At 36.2% G+C, this 25,058-nt stretch overlaps 1 protein-coding gene across 1 annotated transcript in view; it reads left to right on the plus strand.

The window, feature by feature from the left end:
- GPATCH2 (G-patch domain containing 2) overlaps positions 1 to 24,617 on the plus strand; it is a 119,168-nt gene extending 94,551 nt beyond the window's left edge. Inside the window, exons 9-10 of the mRNA XM_040059946.2 lie at positions 8,742 to 8,824; positions 20,933 to 24,617. Of these exons, the coding sequence (XP_039915880.1) occupies positions 8,742 to 8,824; positions 20,933 to 21,102 (253 nt within the window). The 3' untranslated portion in view covers positions 21,103 to 24,617. The remainder of the gene's footprint in view (positions 1 to 8,741; positions 8,825 to 20,932) is intronic.
- Positions 24,618 to 25,058: the final 441 nt, after the last annotated feature.

Below are 25,058 nucleotides of genomic sequence, written 5' to 3' on the forward strand. Positions count from 1 at the left end.
TTAAAGGTAGTAAGTTAATGTCTTGTAACCCCAGAGCTAATAATGCAGGAGATTCAGATACAGCATTAAAATCCAAATGTGTTTACATCATTAGAAATTAACAACTAAGCAGTTTTATCTCCTCTTTGGAGTGCCATGAAGCAGTAACTGTGCTGTTATGATTGCTGCTTAATAATATTTGCAGTTCCAGATTAAATTATATGAATGTTTGAGGACACACTGCTCCCCTCCCTTGCTGTCACCCTCAGGGACAACATTATTCCATCAGTTTGGTATTTTTCTTCTCTGGAAAGGATAAAAGATGGTGCTGTTTTGGGAGAGGGCAATTCCTTGGTATGTAGGTAGAGTTTTCTCTACCATGGCGTCATTTTTAAGGTGCTGGAAAGATTTTCACTTGGGAGAGGAAGACAGGGCAATAAGAGTTTACTTGTTATTTCAAAATGTAGCTAGTGTGTGGTGCTTTGATTTTATGGAAATCTTTGAGCCTCAGTAGTGGTTCATGGATAGATTTAAAGTATCTATTGAACAAATTCTGATTAGTCACCTAATGCCTTGAAAGTATCACCTTTTGACTCATATAATGAAAACTTTTGTAAAAATAGCAGAAATTTTGAACTGTGCTCTGTTTGGCAAATACATCTTTCCATGCGATCTGAGTAGATTTTTTTCCATCTTTCATGTAAAACAACAAGCTGAATTTTGTTGTTCTTGCACTAGAATCTAATATACTTTATAATAAGGTACATAAACTGCTAAATGGTACTGAGAATTTGTCATTTAAAATTGAACTTCAGGTACATGGGAGTATGTTAACTAAGAGGAAGTTATGTTTTCCTGATTTTAAAAACATCCAAAATAAAAAGAAAAATCAGATAACCTCTAGAAATTATGTACCTCTGGATCCTCCTGATGTACGGTCTGGATTGAATTTTTCACCTGAATGAACTGATAGCAAATTTCTCACTTTGAAGTAACCAAATTTTACCACTTGGTGTGCTTGTTTCTCACGTTCAGGTGCATTAGATAGTGTGTCTTGTTCTCTTTTTTGTGCTACACAGCTCAAACTTTGTTTGTCGTATCTTAATAATGGCGTAAGGATAAAGTTAATTTTTGCTTCAGAGGTCTGAAGAACCTTCCTGCTGTGTGAGGTCTGAGGAGGAGCTGTGCACAGGGACTTGCACTGTCATTCCACAAACTGTTTAACCTGTGGTTCAGCAGTGAAGGATGTTGTTTTGCACTCTGGTTTTTCACCACTCATCTGTCCCATTGTATCCCCTATCACGAGAAATTTGGTTTTGTCTCTCTGTGTTTCTCCACCCAGGCACTTGAAATCTGGATATTGTAAGGATAAAGATGAATAGCCATGCATGAAGGGAGGGTTTCCCTTTTTCTAGTTTTATTGCACATTAAATTGTGCAATTTGCAGGTTCCTACTAATCTCAAAAGGATCTCTGAATATCATATGTGTAAATCAGTATCCCCTGGTGCACCTTAACTAAAATTCTGAGGCATAAGCACACTGACTTTTATTTAGACTGTGACTTTGTGTAGTGAGAAAGAGTTTAGAAGAAAATTTTGATAGTTTGCTTCAAATTACATAAAACTTTCATGTTTTATCTTCCATTTTTGAGCTACTCGATTATATACTTGGATTTTTAGTGTTGCTTCTTATTCCTTACTTATGTTAAAAGATTTTGGACACAACACTAATGCTTTCAATAATTTAACCTAACTCTATATGATTGTAATCCAGAACTTCGAAATGTGGCTTTTAAAATCTTTGAAAAAATACATTTGTTCCGTACTGAGCTTATTTAGTGAATATTGTTCTTGGTAAACAAATGTGTATCCAGAAATACCTGGAAGAAATAGTGTGGCTGAGTACATTAAAAAGTCCTTCCATTGAACTATCTGTTCAGATCCATATTTACTGCTCAAGTCATAAAGATGTTCCCTAAATCACTTCAGAGCTGGATTGAGGCCTATATCTCTCAAATAGCAACAATGTTGTGGCAAGATGAAGAAGAAACCAAAGAATATTTGCTTTAAAATTTGGGAAACAATGTTGTCCTGTAACAGGATGACATTTTATTAGTGCAGCCTATTTTCAAACTATGTGTCACGCATATGAGCATTATTGTTATGGATTTCTTCACACAAAGCAATAATGGAACTTGCCATTAAAAATACTTAGAAATATTCTAAATTAATATGAAATTTATATTCTGAGTTAGTATAAATATTAATTTCCTATTTTGAAAATGTGAAATCATGTCATTTGTTGACGAAAACTGGAAGTTCTTGCTATCTAATTCTTGGCAGAATTTTTTGGGGGGCGGTTATTCCCTCAGTGTTCCTCGGTGACTTGTTTGTACACCAAGATATTAGTTTGGATTTGCCTTTGTGTAATTCATATACTTTTGATCAATTCCAACTCATGCCCAATTATATTACACTAAATTAACATAATTCAACAGATGTTGATATTTAAATGTTTTCTGGCATTCACATCTTGGACAGCTGTCTTAGAGCTTGGGGAAAAGGCAAACATTTAGAGTTAAATGCTGAACATATGCTTAAATTACTAATTAGAACCAAGAAAAAACAATGCATTATCCTTTCTGAGGGCAGTAGGCCTCTACTACAGAACTATTTTTTTAGGGTCTCTTTTCACAAATAAAGTGCCTAAGTGACTTGAGTATGGGTATCAAATCGTACGTAGTAATGCAGGGGTTTATTTTCCATCATGTGCGCTAAGATTATACCATTGTGGAGTTGAATGTGTCCATTTGTGGTGTTCAGATAAATTTTGGACAGCTACCGTGTCTGAATGACAAAAGTGCTGCTGAAGATAACAGCAAGGAGTGTGTTAAGATATAGTATTTATTAAGTGATGAGGTAATCTCATGGGCCAGGGAAAGATTGTCTTCTAGTCATAACAGGATTGCACCAGGACCTTCAATAATACCGGTATGTCACCCTTATGCTTGAAGTTATGTTGTGAACAGATTGGCGTTGTGTGGAAGGAGTTTGATAGAGTTGCATGGGTTTATCACATCTTTTTAAGATGTAATAAAAGGGAAATAAAGTGCATAGCTCTTCTGGTTAATGTAATGGTTCTCACACTTGCAGAAGTAGGTGAAGCAATCTGTTATATAGATGATGTCATTCTTTAGACAAGTTTGAAGAAAAGCTTAACTGTTTGTAAAGGATGAGGAGGAATCAAGCATGGCACTGATTTGACCCGACCATTGTCTGAGAAAAATTACAAGAAAGCAAAAGAGCAAAAGAAGGCTGGTGGACAAATGACCATCCCTCTCTACTTGTCCGTGGGACACATGCATTGCTGCACATACCACCTTTCTCTGGGTGTTCAAGTAGACACCAGGGACTGCATTCATGTTTTGACAAGCTGTGTACCGCAAAGAGAATATCCTTCTTTATGAATTTCCTTATCCATTGTTTTTCTTATTTTTTTACTCAGAAACAAATGTGCCTTGCATATTTCAGTGTAATATTATGAAATCATCATGCATCCGTTCTGTGGTTATATTGATACCCATGCCAGAGGCAAAGATTAAGTATTCATTATACCTAGATAATATAGAACAGTCTTCCCAGATTTACAGCCCCAGTTGTTTAGTACCTGTATTTGGAGTAATACATTTTAATTTAATCCATACTTCTGGAGACTCAATCAAAGGGAAATGTAGAATTTTATGTTTGTCTTAATTTAATTAGCTATTAGTGTTATGAGACATTTAGAAAGACATATATAATATGGTCTTTATGGTGTTTACTTGTAAACTTAACAGAAACTATTCCATTGACTCCAATGCTCTTGAAGCCATTGTCTACTACTTGTGGTAATATAGGAAAGATCAGTAAGAGTCAAAGTTCCTCCAGACTCCAGGACTAAAGGATGTGTTCCACTGGCCACCAGACAGAGCAGTGTCTGCATTTTAAGCCATGTAAAAACAAGATAGGCTGTATCACAGGTCCATTCTGTGTAAGGAAAATAATTTATGTGATATTTTTGTGTAAAAGGAACTTAAATAATGGGAGGGTTGCTCAGAGTATTCTTTGATTTTTGCAAAATTGAGCTGTTCCACGCATTTTATTTTTTTAAATCATATTATTAGCTTGTTTCTCTGGGTTCCACAATTGAGTTCTGTTTTCTTCATCCTTAAGTGCTGCTGTGAACATTGCTTCACATTCTTCTTGCCCCGTTTCAGTTTGTAAGAAATTGTCTGAAAATTTCAAGCTTAATGTGAGTGAAGTCATCCCTACTGCATTCTCTCTACAATCATATCCATATGAATATCTATTTTTTATCCACATTTTAATTGAATTGACAGTTTCAGTTAGTTTTCCGCTTCAAAATAATTCTCTGAGGTCCCTTCTAAAATACAAACCAGTTAACTTTTTCCTTTTTGTGATGTCTTGTGAAAGAAGTTTACTTATAAACTTTCATCAAGCTGAAGCATTCAGTGGTGATAAACTTGCAGAGTTCTACAGCCATCTGCAGGAATGCACTGATACTGTGGCAGAACGGGGTGTCACTGTTTACTGTGTGTTTCTTCCTCAGGTGAGAGATGTTAAGAGCACTCTAATGGATAAGCATGTATTGATCATTATCAATTCATCTAATTATGGAATAGCAATCAGTCTTCTTGAAAACGTTATTATAGCATAATAATGTGCTGTATCAGGTTTTCCAAGGTAGTGTACAGAAATTTGATAAACACTGTTAAACAAAAAACACTCCTCCACACCTGCCTTCATTAGTAAATTTTGATTTGTTTTTTTCTTACTCCTGGGATCATAGTGAGTACAGAAGCAGGTAATAAACCAGAGAACCAGAACACATGTTCAGGAGTATCTGCTGTCCTACAGCCATTTTATTGTCTTGCTCTTCTCAGTGACTGGTGAACTTTTAACTCTGATAGTGGCAAGGATGAAAACCAGCGGTGAAAGAGTAAAGAACCCCACTGGGTCCTCAATTGCATTTAAAGCAGCTTAGCTGTAGATTCCCCCACAGAACAAGATGTGTATTTGGAGAATGTAACCAGTCTGTGGACTGCAGAGGTCAGATGAGATAAAAATCTGACATGGCCTGTTACAAATGTCTTGGAGAGGTGAGTGTGTGTAACTGCTGAAGAGGCATTAGTCACAAATATTTGCCTGTGGAGCTATGAAAATTATGGAAGAAGAGATTGTGTGTGTAAGCACAGATATAAATGTTTGGGATGCCTAAAGAGACAATTCTGGACATGTAACATGGTATGGGCAATTACCTTAATTACCTTGAGAAAAAGAAATTATAAAGAGTCTGCCACTGTTTAAGGAGGAAATAGCAAAATTTCCATCAGAGGGAACGCTTCACAAAAATGCATAGATGCTCGTGAATTGCTTTGCATGTCATTGCTTCTATGAAAGTGTTTGCTGTATCAAATCTGTGGGGCTTATTTATGGGATTTGATAACTAAACTTTGTGGGTATTTATTTATTATTTCAATAGGGTTTTTTTCTGTTATTTTTGTTATTGCTGCCTTCCCAGTCTGTCTTCATTTCTGAGACTCTTATTTACCACATAGAAAGGAGAATCTAAACACTGTGTGCAGGATGAAAAATGAATAAAAATTGACAGCAGCTTTTCCAGTGTTTTGTTTAATACGCTGAGGCATGACACAACAACAACAACAACAAATTCTTGGCATGCTAGTGTAAGTTCACACCAGCCTGGCTTTTGCAGCCCTCTTATTTCCCTCTGCCACAACTTTGCCGCTGCTCTGACACTTGCAGGCCTGTTCAGCCATGGTGCAGCTGATGCCCTGTCCATGCTCATATTTTTCTTATTGACAGTGAGTGTTCTTGCCAAACGCCAGGGACCATAGTCACATCTGTTTGTCTCCCAAGCTTGTCGGAGGCTGCTTGGGAACACTTTTTATCCAGAGGGCAGCTTTAACTAGGCCTAATGCTCTGAAAAGCCTCTATTTGTAAATGCATACAATGAGGCGACAAGTTCCTGTTGTCTTTCCTTAAAAATTATTCCATTTGACACTGCTTGCTCCAGTCCCTGTCACCAGCACGTCAAAAGCCAGGTTTTCAGGCAAGGTGGTCTTAACAAGTTTTATTTTTTCCCTAATAAAATGCCTAGCTTCCCTCCAGAGCACTATTTATAAATGATAGCTGGAAGCAAGCTAGGGGTAAGTAGAGAGTAGGCAGGCAAATAGCTTTCTTCCTTTCTGTAATCCATGCTCTTCTGATTTAATGCTAAGAAACATAATGCTGAACCTAGCCTGACTGAGGGTCAGAGTTCTCCCTACTTTATAATACCCCCATTAGAGGCATTTCAAGATGTACTGTGCAGCTTCACAACTCTGCTTCTTTTTGTCTAACCTGCCAGTTCCAGAGCAGTAATAGTTCTTGTCTGATCCTCTCTAAATAAATACATAAATAGGAGCTTTTTGTTTTGCTGTGATTTATGCTGGCAGAGCATATCAAATGTTAAGCCCTGGCAAAGGCAAATGCAGCTTTACACTCGCAAGTTGGCTGAACATTTGATGGTAGTGGCCATCAAACTGGGTTTGACAAAGCTTAATTGGTGCTCCAGCATATTGTTATTTATTTGCAGTGTAGGGAATTTTTGACTACAACAAAGAAATACCCACCCTCACCTTGGCTGGTGATGGGGTTGTTGTGATCGGCAAAGGCAAATGATTCATTTACGCTGAAGGAACGAGGCTGCCTTTCAGACGTCCATTGATTTTAAATTAAAAAGTAACTGCTGTGTTCTACATGAAGGGTGACAACAATAACAAAGTAGTCCTTACTTAGTGTTATTTGTTGCAACTCCATTCCCTGTGCCTGGAGGAAAAGTGGGGAGACCCCAGTACCATAATCTTACAGATCAATAATCTAGATATCTCAATGTAGTGTAACACATAATCAATTCTGGTAAAATAACTCAAATGCAGCTCACTGTTACTGCTGTGGCTCAGGTCTTCAAGTTCAATTGCCTGACTTTATTAATTTTTATCTTCCATCCTACTTGTATTCCTGGAAGCTTTCTCCCTTTTTCATTCAGAGAACAAGAGTTTTACATGGTAGAATACATAATTTATCACATAACTTACTCTCCATATTTGATATCAGTGTTAAATACTAATCTTCATCGGTGATCAAGCATCTCAGATATCTTCTCTCTAATTATTGTTTCCCCATATTGTATTTATATATTCATTTTCTTTTTTGTACAAACAGTTATGAAAGGGTTGCACTTCTTGATTTCTTTCTAAATTCAGAACTGACGATTATCATCTTGTTAGTTTAATCGTTCAACTGTGTTGAGTTTCTGGATATTAAAATAGGAGAGAATTTCATGTAGGAATTGCAAGGAAAATGTGTCTTAAAACAAAGGGAAAAAAGTGTAGAAATAAGGGTTGACTAGGTGAAGCTAGAGTGCACTTCTCTGTGAAACATAAGTTTCTTGGAATATTTTATTATTTAAATACAAGCACTGTGGTACTTGTTAATCTACTGTATCTTTTTAAAAGAAATATGCAGAGGATTGTCATCTTAGTCATCAAGGCATTGTTGGCATTCTTTTACATTATTGAGCAGATCTGAGGTCTCTCAACAGTATATGACCATTTGTTATTCATTTAGAAGCAGCCCAGCTTTAAAAAGTTTATAAATGCCATAAAGGGTAAGTCCTATATCCACACTGAAACCAGGTCCCAGGAGTGACAGTGTCACTATGCTGCAGTGGATTGTCAGATGCAATTTTCAGCTTGTAACTTTAGCAAAATTCACTACACTTATGTGGTGAGAAACACATTTCTCAGTAATATTTATAGATACATATTAAAATTGTGCAGTTCAGAAATTACTGCACTTTTAACCGCCTTCTGTTCTGGTTCTTTAAAAACAAAGTCAGATACATATATTCAATTCTGCAGGCATTGTACATTACTTTAAGAAAAATAATAACTTTAATTGTCCTTGGAGTTTCTATTCCAAAAGTCAATTTGAAAATTCCAAATTTACCGTTTTTTGTGGTACTGACTTCTAATAGCTGGGTTTAATGCAATAATTTGCTTGTTTGCCATCCACTGCATCTCCATCGATTTTCCAGTCTCTAAATGCAAGCTCATAATTGTTCAAGAAGCCTACCAGATACTGTGCTTCCGTGGTGTTCTCACAACTTGCCAGTGAATTAGAAGACGATAAATTGTTATGCTACAAGATACTTCCTGCACCTTTGAAGAGTTTACTGTTTCTTGTTTTCTCATTCATTCTTCATCTTACTAAAAAAAATTGATAATATTTTCCATGTAATAAATGCTGCTCTGACAGTCAAGCATTACCAGCCAATTGATAACCTACAAAGAGCATTGTGATCCCTTTAGATAATTAATCTTCACTATTTTCCTGTCAGGAGCAACAGTGTTTTTGTTTTATGTCGAGCTAGAAAGATTGCCAGTTTTGAAAATTAAAAAGCATTCCCTTTATATTTATATTTATTCATTCCAGTAACAATTTATGATGCTGCATTTAGATACTGAGCACTTGTCAACAAACATAATTATGTTTCGATATAAACAAGATTGGTGGCTTGACTGTGCAGCTTCATCTTGGTTGAGAATGTTTTGATATAGGTTCAGATTATACAGGCTGTGTATTTATGTGGCAGTTTTCTTCCTTTGTTAATAGTTTTCTCCTATAATTACTTGCAGGCAAACCAGTGTACATTTAGGATCATTGTGCATGGGAGACATCAAGCGGAGAAGGAAAGCTGCTCCCCTGCCAGGACCCACAGGTAACCAATTTCCCTGGGACAGAGCACAAATCACAAGATGTTAAATCTCTAAATACAAAGCAGTAGGTCAGTGACCTGGGGAAAAGCTTGATAAATTCAGTAACTTCCCATACAACTTCAGATATGTTCTATCCCTATTTATTAATAAAGATTAAGAAATAAATAGGCTCTCTCCATTCTCCCACAATCATTGCCAATTTCCAGTCCTTTGTAGCACAGCACTTCTTTAAAGACAATAAATCTTTTTTCATATACTGAGACAGCAGAGATTACTGCTTATGTCTCTTCAGACATTACAAGGAAAGAGACCTGAGACATATTTGTTTTCTGCATATGAATGCTCTAAATACCCTGCACAATGAAGTTAGGATGTGAATTCTTGGGTACACAATCGAAAATGTGGTGATAAAGCTGTGGAACACAGCTTTAAAATTAGTGCTGGAGATTAAACAGGAAGCACTTGCAAGCACATTTCTGAAAGATTTTTACAGATGCGAGGTCACAACCATTGGTTGCATTTTGCTGATGTCACAGCTATGAAATGACTTTTTCAATACTTAGCAGTGATTTACAGGGCTCTCATCATATTGTTGTATTAATTATATATGTGCATACTGGAAGGATTAGGTTGTATGTGTGCCCATGTAAGCCTTTATATATATTTTCAATACAGAAATCTGGATTGCATGTCCTAGTCATACATAAATTACTGCAGCAACATTTGCAACACATTGAATTTTCAAATATATTTCAAGTAGATGTCTTTAGATAAGCCTAATACTTGTAATCTAACTGAATTCCCCCTCCTGAAACTTCTTAGTTTCAAACCTCAGTGGCAGAAACAGACCAGGAATACTATTAAAAATGTTATAAAGGCACCTTAGTGGCAGCAGTATGAAAAAAAAAAGAATATACGGGTCAGCTTCTAAGACTCTGAACATATGTGAACCAAGAAAGAAAAATACTTAATGGCTGAAGAGAGAATAATGTAATTATTTCTACAAGGTGATTTTCACTTCACAACTTTCAAGTACTAGAGGATGTCATTTTGTACTGAGAGGTTATCAAGTATCGTGAAATTAATTTTATTATTCGCTTTACCTTGGACTTTCAGCGTTCAGAATTTCATTTTACAAGCTGGCTCCTCTGCGTAACTTTGCAAAGCCAATATTTTGCTACTAAGGCAAATATGTGGTCATTCAATGTTATGTGTCCATGAACTCTCAGTTTTAGAAATTGTTTTGCCCCAAATTTTGCCTTTGTATCAAGAGCGACAGAGCATAATGGTGGATAAAGGTATCGTATGAGGTACCTTTTAACTGATGTGCCTTTTTTTCTTTTCAAGTTCAAGGTAATCTTTTCAATTCTGTTGAGATTAGGATTGATAATTTTTTTTGTGGACTTAGAAAAGTTGCTTATATACACTTCATTCTTGTGAGGCTTTAAGCAAATAGAACCTTTGGTAAACAATGAATAAGCTTGTACCTATGTATAGGTAATGTATGGCATTCTAGAGATTATTGCAATTTTTTCAAAGGCTAACCTTCCTACAGCTAAATTATTTTTTATCTGTCACAGGTCTTGTTTATTGTCAGTGTTCCGTATGATTTTATGAAAGAAACGGGGTTTTCTTTTAGAATGAATGTACATTTGAGAAATTTGGATTAAAATAAGAGATTGCTTATTTGATTATTCTTTTGGTAGTTTAATTAGCTAAGATATGGGGCTAGATGAGCTTGATTTTATGTAGGAGAATTTGTGAACTTCTTTCATGAAAGAAGAAAAGGACGGAAGTTGTTCACATGAACAGAAGCTGGCAATGAAAAAAGCATTCTCCTAATAATTTGTTCGTATTTCATATCATAGTGAAACCTAAAAGGCTTTCTGTAAATGACTCATTTACTGCAAGTGTTTTCTTTATATGGACTGCAAATTTGCAAAGTTTCATCTGAGTCAATGTGTTGGTAAGGGTGTTTTCTAAATTCTCATCTGCATTTGGGAAAAAATACATTGGTAAATTAACTCTTGTAAAAATCTGCACAGTGCTGAAAATGGTCATTTATGCCTTTATGTTCAGTAGTACCGATGAGAACGACTGGTGATATCCTAAGGAGGTAACAAAACGCCTTCCTTGGGCTTGAGTCTCACAAGGGTAGCACCTGCTACTTTCAGACACCTTACAAAGCCACAGACTTCTGTAGCAAGCAGTGTGATTGGTTAAACATTTATTAATTGTGACAAGAACACCCAATTTATTTCAGTACTCCAGCTTATTTACTGCTCTTTCACCTTTGTATTTTGTATTGAAAAAGTAAAATGAATATTGATAGAGTTGGATATTGATTTCTAAATTTATAGCCCGTTCTCAGCCTGCAGTCAAAGTCACATAACAATAGGTTTGTGTATATTAGTAACAAAGGATGTAGCTTTACTTGGACAGCATTGAGAAACTATTGAAGCAAGAAAGTTTGAGCAGCACAGAGCATTTTATAGTTTCAAAAATGTCATTTGTAAAGGTGAAGAAAAGATGTGTTGAATCGCAGTGGAGAAAATGGGAGATAATATAGGCATGGATGGTTAGGAACTGACATTACTGATACAAGAGTGTCATATTCTGTCTTTTTTCCTAGGATAAATATTCTGTTTTCCCATATTCATATATCCCATATGTGTATTGTTGAACCTAGGCAGTTAATTAATCAGCAAAAAAATGATACTAGTAAAGATTGATTACTTCCCACAATTGAAGTATGAGGTGTTGTACATTTTAAATACTCTTTTGCATGACTTCTTCCATGAAAGCAATATTTTTCCAGTCATCCTGTTCACATGTGAGAACGGGTCATTCTCCATGACCTTCTGCCCCCTCTGACTACCTAAGTGGTAGAACTGTTTCATGTGACACCCTAACATATTTCACTGCAGCAATAATGTGCTCTCAAGTTTTTATAAAGACCTCTTAGACAAACTAATCCATTTTCTTGGAAATAGCCCTACCAATACTGGGTCCAGTTTAATGAAAATAATAATAAAATAGCAACAGCAACAAAAATTTTGCTAGAGAAAGAACATTGTTTGCCAGATAGTGTTACTACTTGAAACACATGCACTGGGAATATTTGCAGTAATTTCAGTCTTAGATTATCTAGTTTAAGTCTCATATCAAACCAATAGGTGCTACAAAATTTTAGATACCATACACTGAATATGCGTTTATCCCAATTCCTTTCTAAGTGACTCTTCTGTACAAGATTTTTGATTTTTATCATCTCCTGTTAAATCCCTGAGATGTTTTAGGGTTTTTTGTTTGTTTGTTTCCTTGTTTGTTTGTTTTTTAATAACAAACCTCTAAGTCTTGAATGTTGGGAAAAAATCATCAATTTCTGCTTCACATCTCATATTTGTATGTCTTGTAAATAGTCATTTATTTCTATTTCAAAGCAATCTTTTTACTCTGGTGTTGCATAGTGTGGTTTACAGTTTGGAGCAGTGTTAAAAACCTGCAAAAACCAATTATAAGAAGAGAAAACTATTTTGTATTTAAAATGTAGGAAATGTTTATATAAAATAGATAAATTACTATGCATGTAATGGGCACTTTACCTTTTGCAAAAACAAATTTCAGATGTCGTATTCTTTATCTTGTTGCATGTTGCATGCACATGCTACTTCAGGCTGGTCCTGATTGAAATGACCAAGTTAAAAGTCGCATTTTAAAGAATGTGTTTTAATGAAAAATATGACAGTTTCTTAATTACAGCAGAAATACTGAGCACTGCTATAATGCCATCATGACTCACTTTAACAAGGTAATCAAAAGGGTACATGTTTTCATTCCTTTTTAAAAATTGCCAATGGAACAGCTAAGCAAACTATTTTGCTGATGCTTAATATGTCAGTGATTAAAAATCAGACCTGAATATCTGCAGAACCAAAATGATGATTTGAAAAAGATTGTGATTACAGTGTGATAGCAGAAGTGGCTGAGGCTAAGTTTGTGGTGAAGGTCAACTTAGTGCGATAGTTTCAGAGGAAAGGTAAACTTTTGGGTACTTGGATGAACTGAGCATAGATTTCCAAAACTCTAAATGGACTCTTATAAGCCTATTTTCTTTTAAACTTGATTCACTGCTTTTCTGTCTACCAAATGTACAACTCTGTAGGCAGAAATCCCTTGTCACGGGGCAATACAACACCGGCGTTTCGTGAATCCTTTCCCTTATTGCATTGCACCATTTCTTACCCTTAGTCTGCTAAAATCCTTCCTGGCATACACTTCATGCCTGCTTGGTTGTCCAGCCCATGGACACTCATTTTTCTTTGGCTGGTATCTGCAGCAAGTTAAATTTCAGGGACTTCTCTGTGTTTCTTTCTTTCTTCTACCATATTGTCTCACTAAACTGAAAGTTAAAAGATTGCAGATTGCCATCCAGTATTGAAGGCTGCTGTCCCTTCAGAGTGAAAGGCTTTCTGCGTTGAGCTTGAGATGGCTGGGTCAGGCAAGGCATCTTACATATAAGCACCAGAGTTCAGAAAGCTCAATAACAAGCTTCAGAAGGCCTACAATTCAACCAGAACAAGCTTATCTTGGAAAATTGCTGATGGGTTTCTTGTGATCTAGAGAGAAGACAGTATTCTACAGGCTGTACACACAGCCACTATAAAGTCAAGAAGAAACGTTCAGATTGATAGAAGATGACTGTACCTGTCTTTTATAAGTACTGTTGTCTTCTGAAATGTGGAAGCTTCAAAAATAATTCCCTGAATTACTCTGGGAGTCTTTCCTAAGATAGCTCTTTCTGGTTATGGAAACCATTCAAACTGCCTCTACTGGGAGCTAAACTTCATGGTCCTTACAGGTCCCTTCCAGCTTGAGATGTTCTGTGATTCTATGGATTTTTTGGCTTTGCTTTCAAGAACCATAAATCAGCTTACCAGAGAATATAACCAATGAGAGCACCCTTAATATAGTGGAAATCTGGGGGAAAAATGGCTAAAGCAGGCATTATTTTCGAGTTTCAAAGGTACATTTCACTAAACAGTTGTACACTTGAGGACTAGCTTTGAGTGAAACAGAGATGTCAGTAGGGATACTCATCCTCAAGGGCAGTTATGTGATCTGCACGTTCTGCACATTCTCTGCCAGATATTACAATAAAGTGGTTCCCCACAGAGAGGAGCCGCCTCCTTTTTATCTGCAGTTTGTTAGAACCATCACCTTCCTCAGATGGGCAAATGGATGTCCTGTAGTTTCCCTAGAACTCTGCCAATAAAAGAAGTACCTGATAGTTCTGTCAGTCAGTTTTAGGCTGGTAATTCCAAAGGATTTTTGTTAAAACACAGATGGTTTGGCAGTTAAAATGTGTAGTTTTTCCTCAGTCAGCATAACTTACCCCAGCTCTCCGCAATAACCTCTCAGTTGCTGGTGACTAGTTTTTCTTTCTCCCAAGGAAATAGGGAGCACTGCTGCAAACAGTCCCTGGTAGAGATTATGCAAAAACCACTTTTCTTAAAGGTTTTTCAGCATGTGATTCACTTTTTGAATAAGGAAGGAGGTCTATAGGTAAACCTGAGAGCTTTATACAGAAGGTTTTGGCACTTCAAAGGAATGAAGATACCTGTTTACCATATGAGAAAAAGAAATTCATTGATCAGGTTTCCAGTGCAGGCAAGATTTCTGTCTTTCCATAAAAGCTTTGCAATTGGTGGAAAAAATCGTAATAAAATCTGTGGCACATACCCTGGATTTCACAAAGAAAATTTTTGCTTTGGATTTTCCCTGAGTTTCATTGTAAGACTGCAAGCCTTTCTGTAAAAGTGAGGGAATGGTTGTCAGATGAAATTTGTTTTGCTGAATTTTGAGGGGGTTTAAACAGAACTTTGAAATGTCCCCCTGTGAGAATGCTTCTTCCAAAATGCCATCCAGTGACAGTGTTTCTATCATCAAAGACAAGGTGTAAAACAAAGACGTTCTTTGGAGTGAAGTGAGAAGACAGTCTTGGGTATTCAAGAGAGAATATCCCTTACAGAGGGATAAATGGCAATCTAAAAATACCAACTCTTCCAACCAATTTTATAGCAGCAGACTGAATGGGCGTGAAGTTTCTCTCCACACACAGTGTAATCCAATAAAGAATGGAAGAAGAGCACCTGCAAATCCAATTCCAAGTGATCTGTGTTTCTCGATAACCAGTTGCACCTAAAATTCAGTGTCACAATCTTCATTGGTGTGTGAACTTATGTATTCAGGAGAGTTGAAAATAGATTTAAATCTAGTCTATGCTTCAAGATAGGGCGTGTTTACCCAGGCTATATTTAATATCCCTAGAGATGGGGTACTAGGAATGAAGCTATGGCAGTGCAGACATCAACAAAACTCTGCTGTGGATACGGCATAAATACGTAGACTTCCAGCACCTGCTGAAGTCGTAGCTATGTCCTCTCTTTCTATTCTTATTTCTCTGTTAGCTAGAATAAAATTCAATGCAAGCAGACTCACCTGAATATTATAGTTCTAAGGTTATTCTTTAGGCAGTCTTAGATAGCTCAGTATGAGGGATGTGTAAAAGGCTGGTGAAATAATGCAATCTCAAATATTAGCTAAATAATTTTCATAGCATTCTCATAGCTGAGTTGTTTTAGTTTTGGTTTGGTGTTTTGTGGTTTTTTAGTAGATACACATCCATATGTACTGAATTTTGAAAACCACTGCGGGTACTGAGTTATAAAATCACCATACAGCTGTTGGCTGTGCTTCTGAAGCTGTGTCTGTGCAAATACCCAAAACAATTTTAAGAACATAAACATCTAGGCAGTCTGATTCCCCTTTTGCTAGTGAGAGAGAGCTGGCATAAAAAGATAGACTACAGCAATGTATTAGTCTGATTACTTTCCTTGTGTATCAGGATCAGTCCCTACTGGTCTGAGCTCATCTGTCTGGTAAGGAGTCAGAAAAGAAAAAGAATAGATGAAATATTAAATGCTTTCAGAAAATGAGAGGGAAAGTGCACCAGCTTTTAAAGAGAATCAGCATGTATCATTTCTGCTTCCATTGGCTGTTTATCCAACATCAATACAACACTTTAGGAGCCAAATTACTAAACAAGCTGCCAATTAGGCTTGCAGTCAGCTGGATAGATTAGTGGCTAAGAGAGGCAGATACAAGATTTTCATCTCTTGAGCCAATTACGCAAGTGAATTACCATCCACAATGCTCCTTGGAAGATTTGAGGTAGAAAGACTGACTCTGCTGTGATAGACATAAGTGAGATCCAGGGTAGGGGGTAAGGGTTAGCAGGCCATGTATTGCAAAAATTACCCAAGCAAAAAGAGATCCTTCTAGGAAAGGATTTAAAGGATTTAAGGCTGCTGGGAGCGATAGAAGAGGAAATAATAGTTGTGGTATGCTCTGCGAAGGCATTGCTGTTCTGCTCACAAGTCTTAATCATACAAAAGAAAGATGAAAGGGCAAGACTATATTTATGTACAGTGTCATTTTCTCAGAACTGTTTAAAACCCCGTTTTCTTAACATCAGAAATAGTTTGGTGGCCAGAGATGAAATTACTTCACTATGCCTTCATTTGTTTCTTACAGCTTGCGGGGGTTGAGAGGGGAAAAAAAGAAACACAACAAAAAACCCACCCATTTTCTTAAATAAGGGTTATCTGAGAGCTTGATCCTAGCTGTATTTTGGTTTTATTCAGCCCAATATAAGCCAAACATGCTTGATGTTAGTTTTATCCAGCAATTGGACCATACAAATAAATATTGTGACAATAGTGGTTTATGAGCTCACAGCACCTTTATTATTCTATAATAAATGATAACTTCACTGGTGAGCTTTGAATTTGTAGAAACATTTTGCAAATAAAATGGGTCTGTCAGATCAAAACTGCTCATTGGCTCATTTGTTTCCTGCTGACAATGTTGTACACTGGTGTAACATTGTTTCTTAAATATGAAGCAAATTTAAAAGCTGAACTTTTGCAAGCTGCTGTATCCAAAAATGATTAAACAGATGTGGAGCCTGCAGCAGCATTAGACCTCTGATCTGATTTTAGCTTACAGATGGAATTAAATTAATTCATGGCAATCACTGTAAAATCAAGGGTATGGCACTGAATGCTAGTGTACTGTTTAACCAGGACATACCTGTCTCAACAGCTGTTAAGAAAAAATTACATACCTTTTTTTTTTTTTCACTGAAACCTGCCTTTAATGTCATCATAAGTATCATACCAAAATTAAACAAATGTGATGAGATTTTTGCTTTCCACTTCCCGGTTTTGTCACTTACTATTCACATTCATATGGTTTCATATTCCATGTATGTAAGGTCATATGCATAAAAAAGGAAGTATGTCTGTTCATATACACAAAGATTTGAGGACTGGCCTTTTTTCTTTCAGCTGGGAGTTTTGCAGAGAGAAGGAACATGAGCTGAGGGCATTTTACAGTGCTGTCTTTTCAAACAAGTTACTGTACATTAATGTTTGCTCCTCCCTTGTATAATGCAGCCAGTTCTATATGCAGACTACTCATCTGGTAGATCAGGAGCCAATTGTTCAGGCTGCTAAAGACGTTTTCAATCTGTAGGAAAGAGAGGTGTACTGCACAGGAGAGTCCTACAAATTATTAGTGCAGACATCCTTGTAATTCCTGGAAACCTCATACAGCAATAAAATTAAAAAAACATATTGCCAATCTTTTTTTTTTTTTTTTTTTTTTTTTTTGTAATCTGATTCTGCATAGTTATTTTTTGTGGGACAGCCCACAATGGGTTGGTTTTGCTCTTGCTCCTGGGTGGGTCAAGACTGAACACATCCCAGAGGTAGCACAGCCCTTTTCAAGGCCATGTGCTTGGACATTCTCTCTAACAGGCCCTACTGGCTAGTCCAAGAAGTGCCGTAGGCATGAATTAAAAACTGAACTTGAAGATGAATATTGCAAGGACAATTACTGCTTTTAATTAGAAAATAAAAGCCCAAAGCACAGAAATGGGGGTCAGGGGAATAGCACACAGTATAGCATGATTTTTAAGAGCTCTCTCCCGTCATGCAGTCTATCAGCAATGCAAATGTTGGGGGTTTTTTCCAACCTGCTGATTGCACATGAAATGGAGGAAGAGGGCAATACCACTTTGGATTTTTTTATTCTTTGTATTCAAGTAATATATGTTGCATTACAGATAAATTTTTCAAGTGATGGGTGAAAAATTGCAGGACTGTTAAAGATAGACATAGATAATATTCATATAAAAACTAACTATACTCTGATAGAATGGCCAGGGTGTATTAACTATTTGTCACAATTGAAATAAAAGCGATCTGTATTCACTTCATTTATGAGAAGGAGTAATTAGTCAATTAGTAATATAGGCAAGATGGGTGGGGATTTGGTTTTGCTTTATTCTTGCTGCAATACAAAGCCTCCAAGCACATTATCCTTTGGACAGTGTATGTTGTTTGATTGTTTGCCCAAAAGGGGCTTGTGAAACCAAGTTTATGGTGGCTTCTCTTTTCTTTCCTTTTCTCTTTTCTCCTTTTTTTTTTTTTTTTTTTTTTTTTTTTTTTAATGTGATGCTACATAAGAGTAAAGCAGGACTCTTAGCTTGTGTTTTAATAGGAGATAGAAAAGTGTGTACAGTGGAGGGAAAAATAGTTATCATAAACACATTCTAGAAGTACTTATATGTCTTTAAAAACAAATTATTCCAATTATCCTGTCATGGAAGAACAACATTGAACTGCTTCAAAAGGTATCAAAAATAGAAGCACCTGTTTACTAAATAACATGTCAAGGTACAGAGTGTTCTTTCATATATCTCCTTTGTGAGGTTCCTCTGGCTGTCTCAAGAATGGAAATTCATATAGAAATATACATCTGTTACAGGAAGAGGTATGTGGGTTTTTCCCCTGAATAGACTAAAACAAAAAAGCTGTTTACATTGTCTCAGGCTATGCCTTGCATACTGTTCCAGCAGCACTGCTGCCTCTGCCTAGGCAGCATTATGAATGGTTTCATGTTTTCAGGTATCATAAAATAAACTCTTGTGCTTGCTCTTTCCTGCTTGGCATGTCTATTGGATCTCTCTTCCCCTTGAAGTTTTCCCCTTAATTGTTCCACAAACATTTACTGGAATGATTCCTTATTTCTTACCATCACTTCTTACAAAAAGTGGACCAAAACACACTTCCAGGGTTTTACCTGTGAGGCTTACCAGAACTTTTGTTGAACAGTAGCCTTTCTTATTTTTTCTTTTTTTTTTTTTTTTTTTTTTTTTTATTCTTTTTTTTTTTTTTTTCTTTTTTTTTTTTTCTCTTTCTTGCTAGAAAGTATAACTGAGAAGGTTGCAAAGCCTCTGTTGTGTATGCCAGGCAGTGCCAGGGACTCATTTATATGAAAATTGCCTCTACCTTTGGGGGCCTGAAAAGAAAGGAAGTCGTGGACATTGAATTTTGTGCTGGTCAGTTCAAGAGGAACTCTCTTGGGGACTGGAGGCTGCTGACTTAAAAGCCTTTATTTTAAGCTTAGCATTAAGCATAGCTTCAAACCAGTATTAAAGGATGCCTTCCCTCAGTGCACTCCTATTTCTCTTTCACGCAGGAACTGAGATACTGGAAAGCAGTCTGCCTTTTATGTAGACAGTGTTTTACTGAATATGAACAGATCTAAAGTGGATAATGCGGAGTACTGTAAATTAATCATCACAATCATCATGAGGTTTTTAATGTGCACCTCTCATTTTGAATTTCTGTCTATATGCAGTTTCCATTGTGGGACCTTGCTTTTTGTGTGTGTGTGCGATAAATGAGGCTTTTTAGATGCTCATGTTCAACTTTTTTGTGTTCTTGTTTAGTACGCTAATATAATGATAATCCAGCTGCTTGTCTATGGTAGATTCTTGGCTGAAGGTGTTATAGTCTCCAAAAACTCAAAATCACAGTCTTCTACTACAGTATTTTTCAAAAGGTAGCAGGCAGAATAAATAGGTAGAAAATTAAACAGACAGTATTGAAGCTATCTGTTGGCACATTGAGGGTTTTTTTTTATTCTGTTGTTGGGGCAGGAAGATGTTGAATAATGCTGAAAACAAAATCCAACTGTCTATGTGCAACTGCTTGTGTTCAAAAATTTCAGCCCTTTTTAAAATTGTTTATATGGTGGGAATTGATAGATTTTAGCACAGATTCTTGAAATAAATATACCTCATGCAAGATACTTATATTTAGAAGGCTCATCCATCTATTGTCTCCAAACTCTGGCTTGGGGAGTTTGGTTGATGAAGGGGAAAATACAGCTTTGTTATTTTGACTGCACTATTATGTTTTTTGGGGTTTTTTTAATAATGCATTCATGTGGGAAAAAAAAAAAAAAAACTTTCTTATAAAAAAATTAATCTGTTATGCTAACAAATATATACTAACACTTGCAATGTTGGTGATCTTTTCTGTTGTACATATGCAGCTTTTCTCAAATATCTTGATACTAAGAAGAGAGTTTAAACAACACTTAGTAAAACTGAAAACACCAAAAATAACCTTGGACATATCAAACCTCACAATGTTGAATAAAAGTGAAACTGAGTAAAGGTGTAGCTGAATTTCAGAGTAGTTGACCACCTGTCTATACTGTGTCTGTAACACCCATAATTGTTTAATCAGAACTTATTTATTGGGTTTTCTTGAAGGAGGTCATTGATAAATATTACTAAGAACAGAGTGATGGTCATGTTACTATGATGTGTTTCTCCTTAGCAGCTGCATAGAACCAGAAATTCATGTGATCTTAACAATGTACTGGTAGACACCTGCCAGTGATTTATGTTCTTTGAGGCCAATGTGAAATCCACCGTATTGGAATATATGACAATATTTGTCATATGTAAAAATGGAATGAATCTTCAAAAGCATTAAAAATAAAATCATATGACTGTATTATTTAGAATCATATGCAGTCAAGAGGTCAACATGCAAAGACAGCCTGTTCTAGAAACCCGTTAGATGAATTAGGAGAATAAGAAGGTTTAAAGCTTTACGGGAGATTATGCTGCTCTTCTCCACATGGCAGGCAGTGCTGATTGATGCTGTGTATTTCTTTAATCTCAGGGTTTGTAGGTGAAAACACCCAGCCAATCCCAGAAAACAACATTGGAAACAGAATGCTTCAGAGTATGGGCTGGACCCCAGGCACGGGCCTCGGACCAGACGGCAAAGGGATAGCAGAGCCCATACGAGCCATCCAGAGACCCAAAGGACTTGGACTTGGATTTAGCTGACAGAGATAAAAATAAAGCTCAAAATTATTAAAAAAAAAAAAAAAAAAAGGAAGAAATGGCAAACGTATTATTTGTTGTGATCAGCAAATCCAGTTTTTCTTCTCTCAAAGATGGCTGAAGCTTCACACAAGCTCCACCAGCTGCAAGGTACAGCCACAGTGACGGAACCCGCATTCGAGTCTAACTTCATAATGGTGCTAAAATGTACAAAAACTTCTACTTTTTTATTTTCGGTGGTCTTAAGGTTTGTATTAAGCTTAAAATTCAGTATACTCACTTTTTTTTTGTAAAAGCTTCTGACACAGCAGGTTTTAGTATATAAGTAAATTTTGTTTTCTAAGTATAATTTCATCTCAAGAGCCTTGATAAGATTTGTTGGGGAAAACAGAACTTTTTACAGCTATAGTGGCTTTCCCCTTTTCAGGCAAAGTTTCCAAACCTGGTATTTATAGTGTTTAACAACGTTTGAGTATGAGCTGTCATTATGGCCATAATACATACATGTTTCCCACTGGAAGGTGAAATGGTATGCAATTTTGTCTAAGAGCATGAAAAACAGCTTTGTTGTCATAGGAATGCTGTTCCAACGCCATTTTCTGGCAATGTGTTACTGTCTTCCACATTCAAGCTGAAAAGTAATGCTTTTATATTTGGTTTTACATTTACAAAATTATCTTTCCTGAGCAAATATTTTTCAAAGTTAAAGTTTAATCTGACTTTGGCTTTCCCTTCGTATTAATAATCCTCAGTCGTTGCCATATTAAAGAATAGTTTGAGCTTTGAAACAGGAAATTGTATTTTAGGAATGACTGTGTTTCAGTGTTTATTCTGGGTTTGGCACATCTTAAACAATGCAGTGTTCAACATGGTGTTAACGTTTGGTTTGTGACCATGCTGTTGCCGGTGAGCCACAGCCTTTAAGGATCATGAACAGAAAAAGGGCAAGGAGAAGCAGGATTAGGATGGAGGAAAGGAAGGAAAAAGATACTTTGATGGCATCTCACAAATCTAAGCTAGCAATTTAAAATCAAGAGGGATCATTAAGTGTTTTAATCAGTATCCTAATGTATCTAATGTCAGCAGAAGCAATTTCATTAAGCACCAACCAATCAAGCTCCTAGGGTACTTATTAGTCTGCATGATAAAACAAATTCCACTTTAAAATTAAATTATATGGCTGAAGGAAACTGTTTTTCAGATGGACTGAGGAGAAAATCCTGCCCCTATTACCACCCATGCCTGTAGTAGCTGGCAATATTTACCCTCACTGCAGAGGGGACAGGATTTGATGCTCCAGTCTTTTTTTCTTCAATAGGAGGATCTCCCTTCCACAGCTCCCAAGCTGCAGAGAAATATACTTAGTTCCAGATGCTTGCGAAAATATTTCTTTAGGATAAAAAGAGAACAGCTTTGTTCATGCGACTGTGAAATATAGTGATTAATTTTAAGATGTGTTTTTATTACTTTCCTTTTTCTCTCAGCTTCACCCATTTTTCCAGGAACATAGTATCAGGAAGAGAAAAACCAGCAGCATTATAGCATTAATTTGCTTAAAAAGAAATGTTCATACTTTCCAGTGTGATTACTGTCAGTTTGGGGACATTGTTTCACCATACCACCATAGTGTAGAGATTACAGATTAGTACCTGATGTTTTTATGATAGTTGAATGCACATGTTCTCTGAGTTTCAGGAAAAACTATTTATTGTTTAAATACTTTATATAATTGTATGGTTTGACTTTTTAAAATTATAAGAAATTTTAAACAATTGGGATTTATATGGCAAAACATATGCTTTTTGTTGTAAGGTTCTGGGGCATAGCATAATGTGAGTTTGCCACTTCAAATATCTCTTGCACAACTGAACTTGGTTAAATACATTCCATATCCAAAGAATTTCAAGGCTGCATAGTTGCAAAGGGCCAAGAGCCTGGAATTCTGCAGCTGGCAGAGGTGCCCACTTGTGTGTTACTCCAAATAATGCATTTCTGTGGCCTGCACCTGTTCTGTTAGTGCCACATGCTCCTGAGAGTAAGTGTACTCTGATGACCTCTTTGTTTTGTACACCGCAGTCAGAAATCCCTTTAAATCATTTTCAGCGTGTGAATTGCAAAAGTGAATCTTCTGAGATCTGTTTCTTGTAGCTCTATCTGCAAAACTCTGGGGGAATACTCAGTCTCTTAAAATTCCAGTTTTGCTTTAGTTCCAACACCTGCACGTCTTGGACTGGAAGTATGGCACCTATAACACTTCTTTGAAGTATTTCTGTGCAATTTCCCGTAGCAGGAGTTTCTTAAGAAATAAGTGTAGAGCTCCAAAAGTATTTGAAAGTTTCTCCTGTTTTTAAAAGATAAGAGGGAAATAATGGATACATGTTGAGGGAAAACATCTTTAGCTCGTTCAACTCTTTTTTCATGCATTCCTACAGGTGCAGTGAAGCAGCCGGCCTAGTAGACAATCGTAATGGAAGAACTGTGTAATCAGATCAAAAATCTTACAGTTTTTTGTTTTAAAACAGCCTTTTAGTGAGACTCTATTAGACATTAAGATTAGTTAAAGTGGCTTTGATATAGAGATAGGTACACTTTGTTTTCCCTAGGTATTATCAATAGGTGCCACAGCTGACAGTACACTTTATCTGTTAGAAGCTGTAGAACAAAGTGATTTATTAGAATGTTTTAATATAGTGTTTTGAGATATTTTGTGTGCAGTAAAATTCCCATTCTGACTCACACTGTGATTTCATTTTCATTTTTCCACATCTCACAGGAGTAATTTTAAAGATACTCCAATAGTGTGATTTCATGCAATTAAATCTAGTGTTAAGAAACAAAACAAAAATTAATTCGGTTTTGCTTTTTTTTTTTTTTTTTTTTTTTTTTTTTAAAGCCATTGAAGTGTTATTTGGCTTTGAAACAGGTCAGAATACTTGGATTTACTGTTTGTTTTTCAGATCTTTCCTATGTCTAACCTGCAATCTTACTATTATACCGACTATAAAGCTGGCACACATTATTTTAAAATACATATACAGGTTTTTCAGATAATAATTCTTTATGCCTGTGACACTGAAGTTTTTTGCCTACATAAAATGGGATCATCTTCTATCTAAAAGTTGTCATCCATCACATCATTTTTTGCCAGATTTTTTCCATTGAAGTATTTGAATCAGCAGCTCAGCTGTTACCATAATATTCTTCCTCTGAAGAATGTTTAGTGAAGAGAGGAGAGGCTGCCTGTTATCAGCACTGCGTTTTGCTACATGTTCCATGGTGTCTCGAAGTTCTGTGAATTGAGTCATTAACTGTTAGTAAAAGAAACCCATGAGCAGTATCTTATTTCTAAATAAATATTTGTCAAAGTCAGAGAAGCATTATCTATATGCTTGTTTTAACAAGGTTGTCCCTGCATTTGTCTTTCTGCAATTAGGTCAATAATGGGTGTAGATCAGCAGTAAATAGCTAAATAATATGTATAGAATGCTTTGCTTTAACAACACAAATGCAAGATGAAATAAAATAAATAGACTCAATTCTTCATGGGCTTTGTATGTTTTCTTCTTTAAACTGCCCTTTGCAGTAGTGTTGTTATTGCACAGGTGAGTACAAAAATGTGCTGTTTCTGGAAATATAAGTGGCTAATATCACGTACCAAGCAAATGCATATTATGTTAAGCTATTATACTGCCTTTTATATACCTTTTTACTAGTACTTCTTTCCTAGGTTATTATTATCCTGCTGAAGAGGTTACACCACAACGAGGAAATGCCTCATTTAAGATGTTTGCAGTGCTTCTGTTATATTCTTCTAAGACTTCTAAATACAAGTTCCCTTCACTCCTTAGGTATGTGTATTCTTTGATAACTGTGACAAGGCCTTGTGCTTTCCCTTCAAAGAATTCTCCAGAATTGTTCCTCCAAGGAAAACTCACACAGCCTTTGTATTATTTTCCCTC

This window comes from Hirundo rustica, chromosome 3 (assembly GCF_015227805.2).
Source record: "Hirundo rustica isolate bHirRus1 chromosome 3, bHirRus1.pri.v3, whole genome shotgun sequence".
Taxonomy (NCBI): Eukaryota; Metazoa; Chordata; class Aves; order Passeriformes; family Hirundinidae; genus Hirundo; species Hirundo rustica.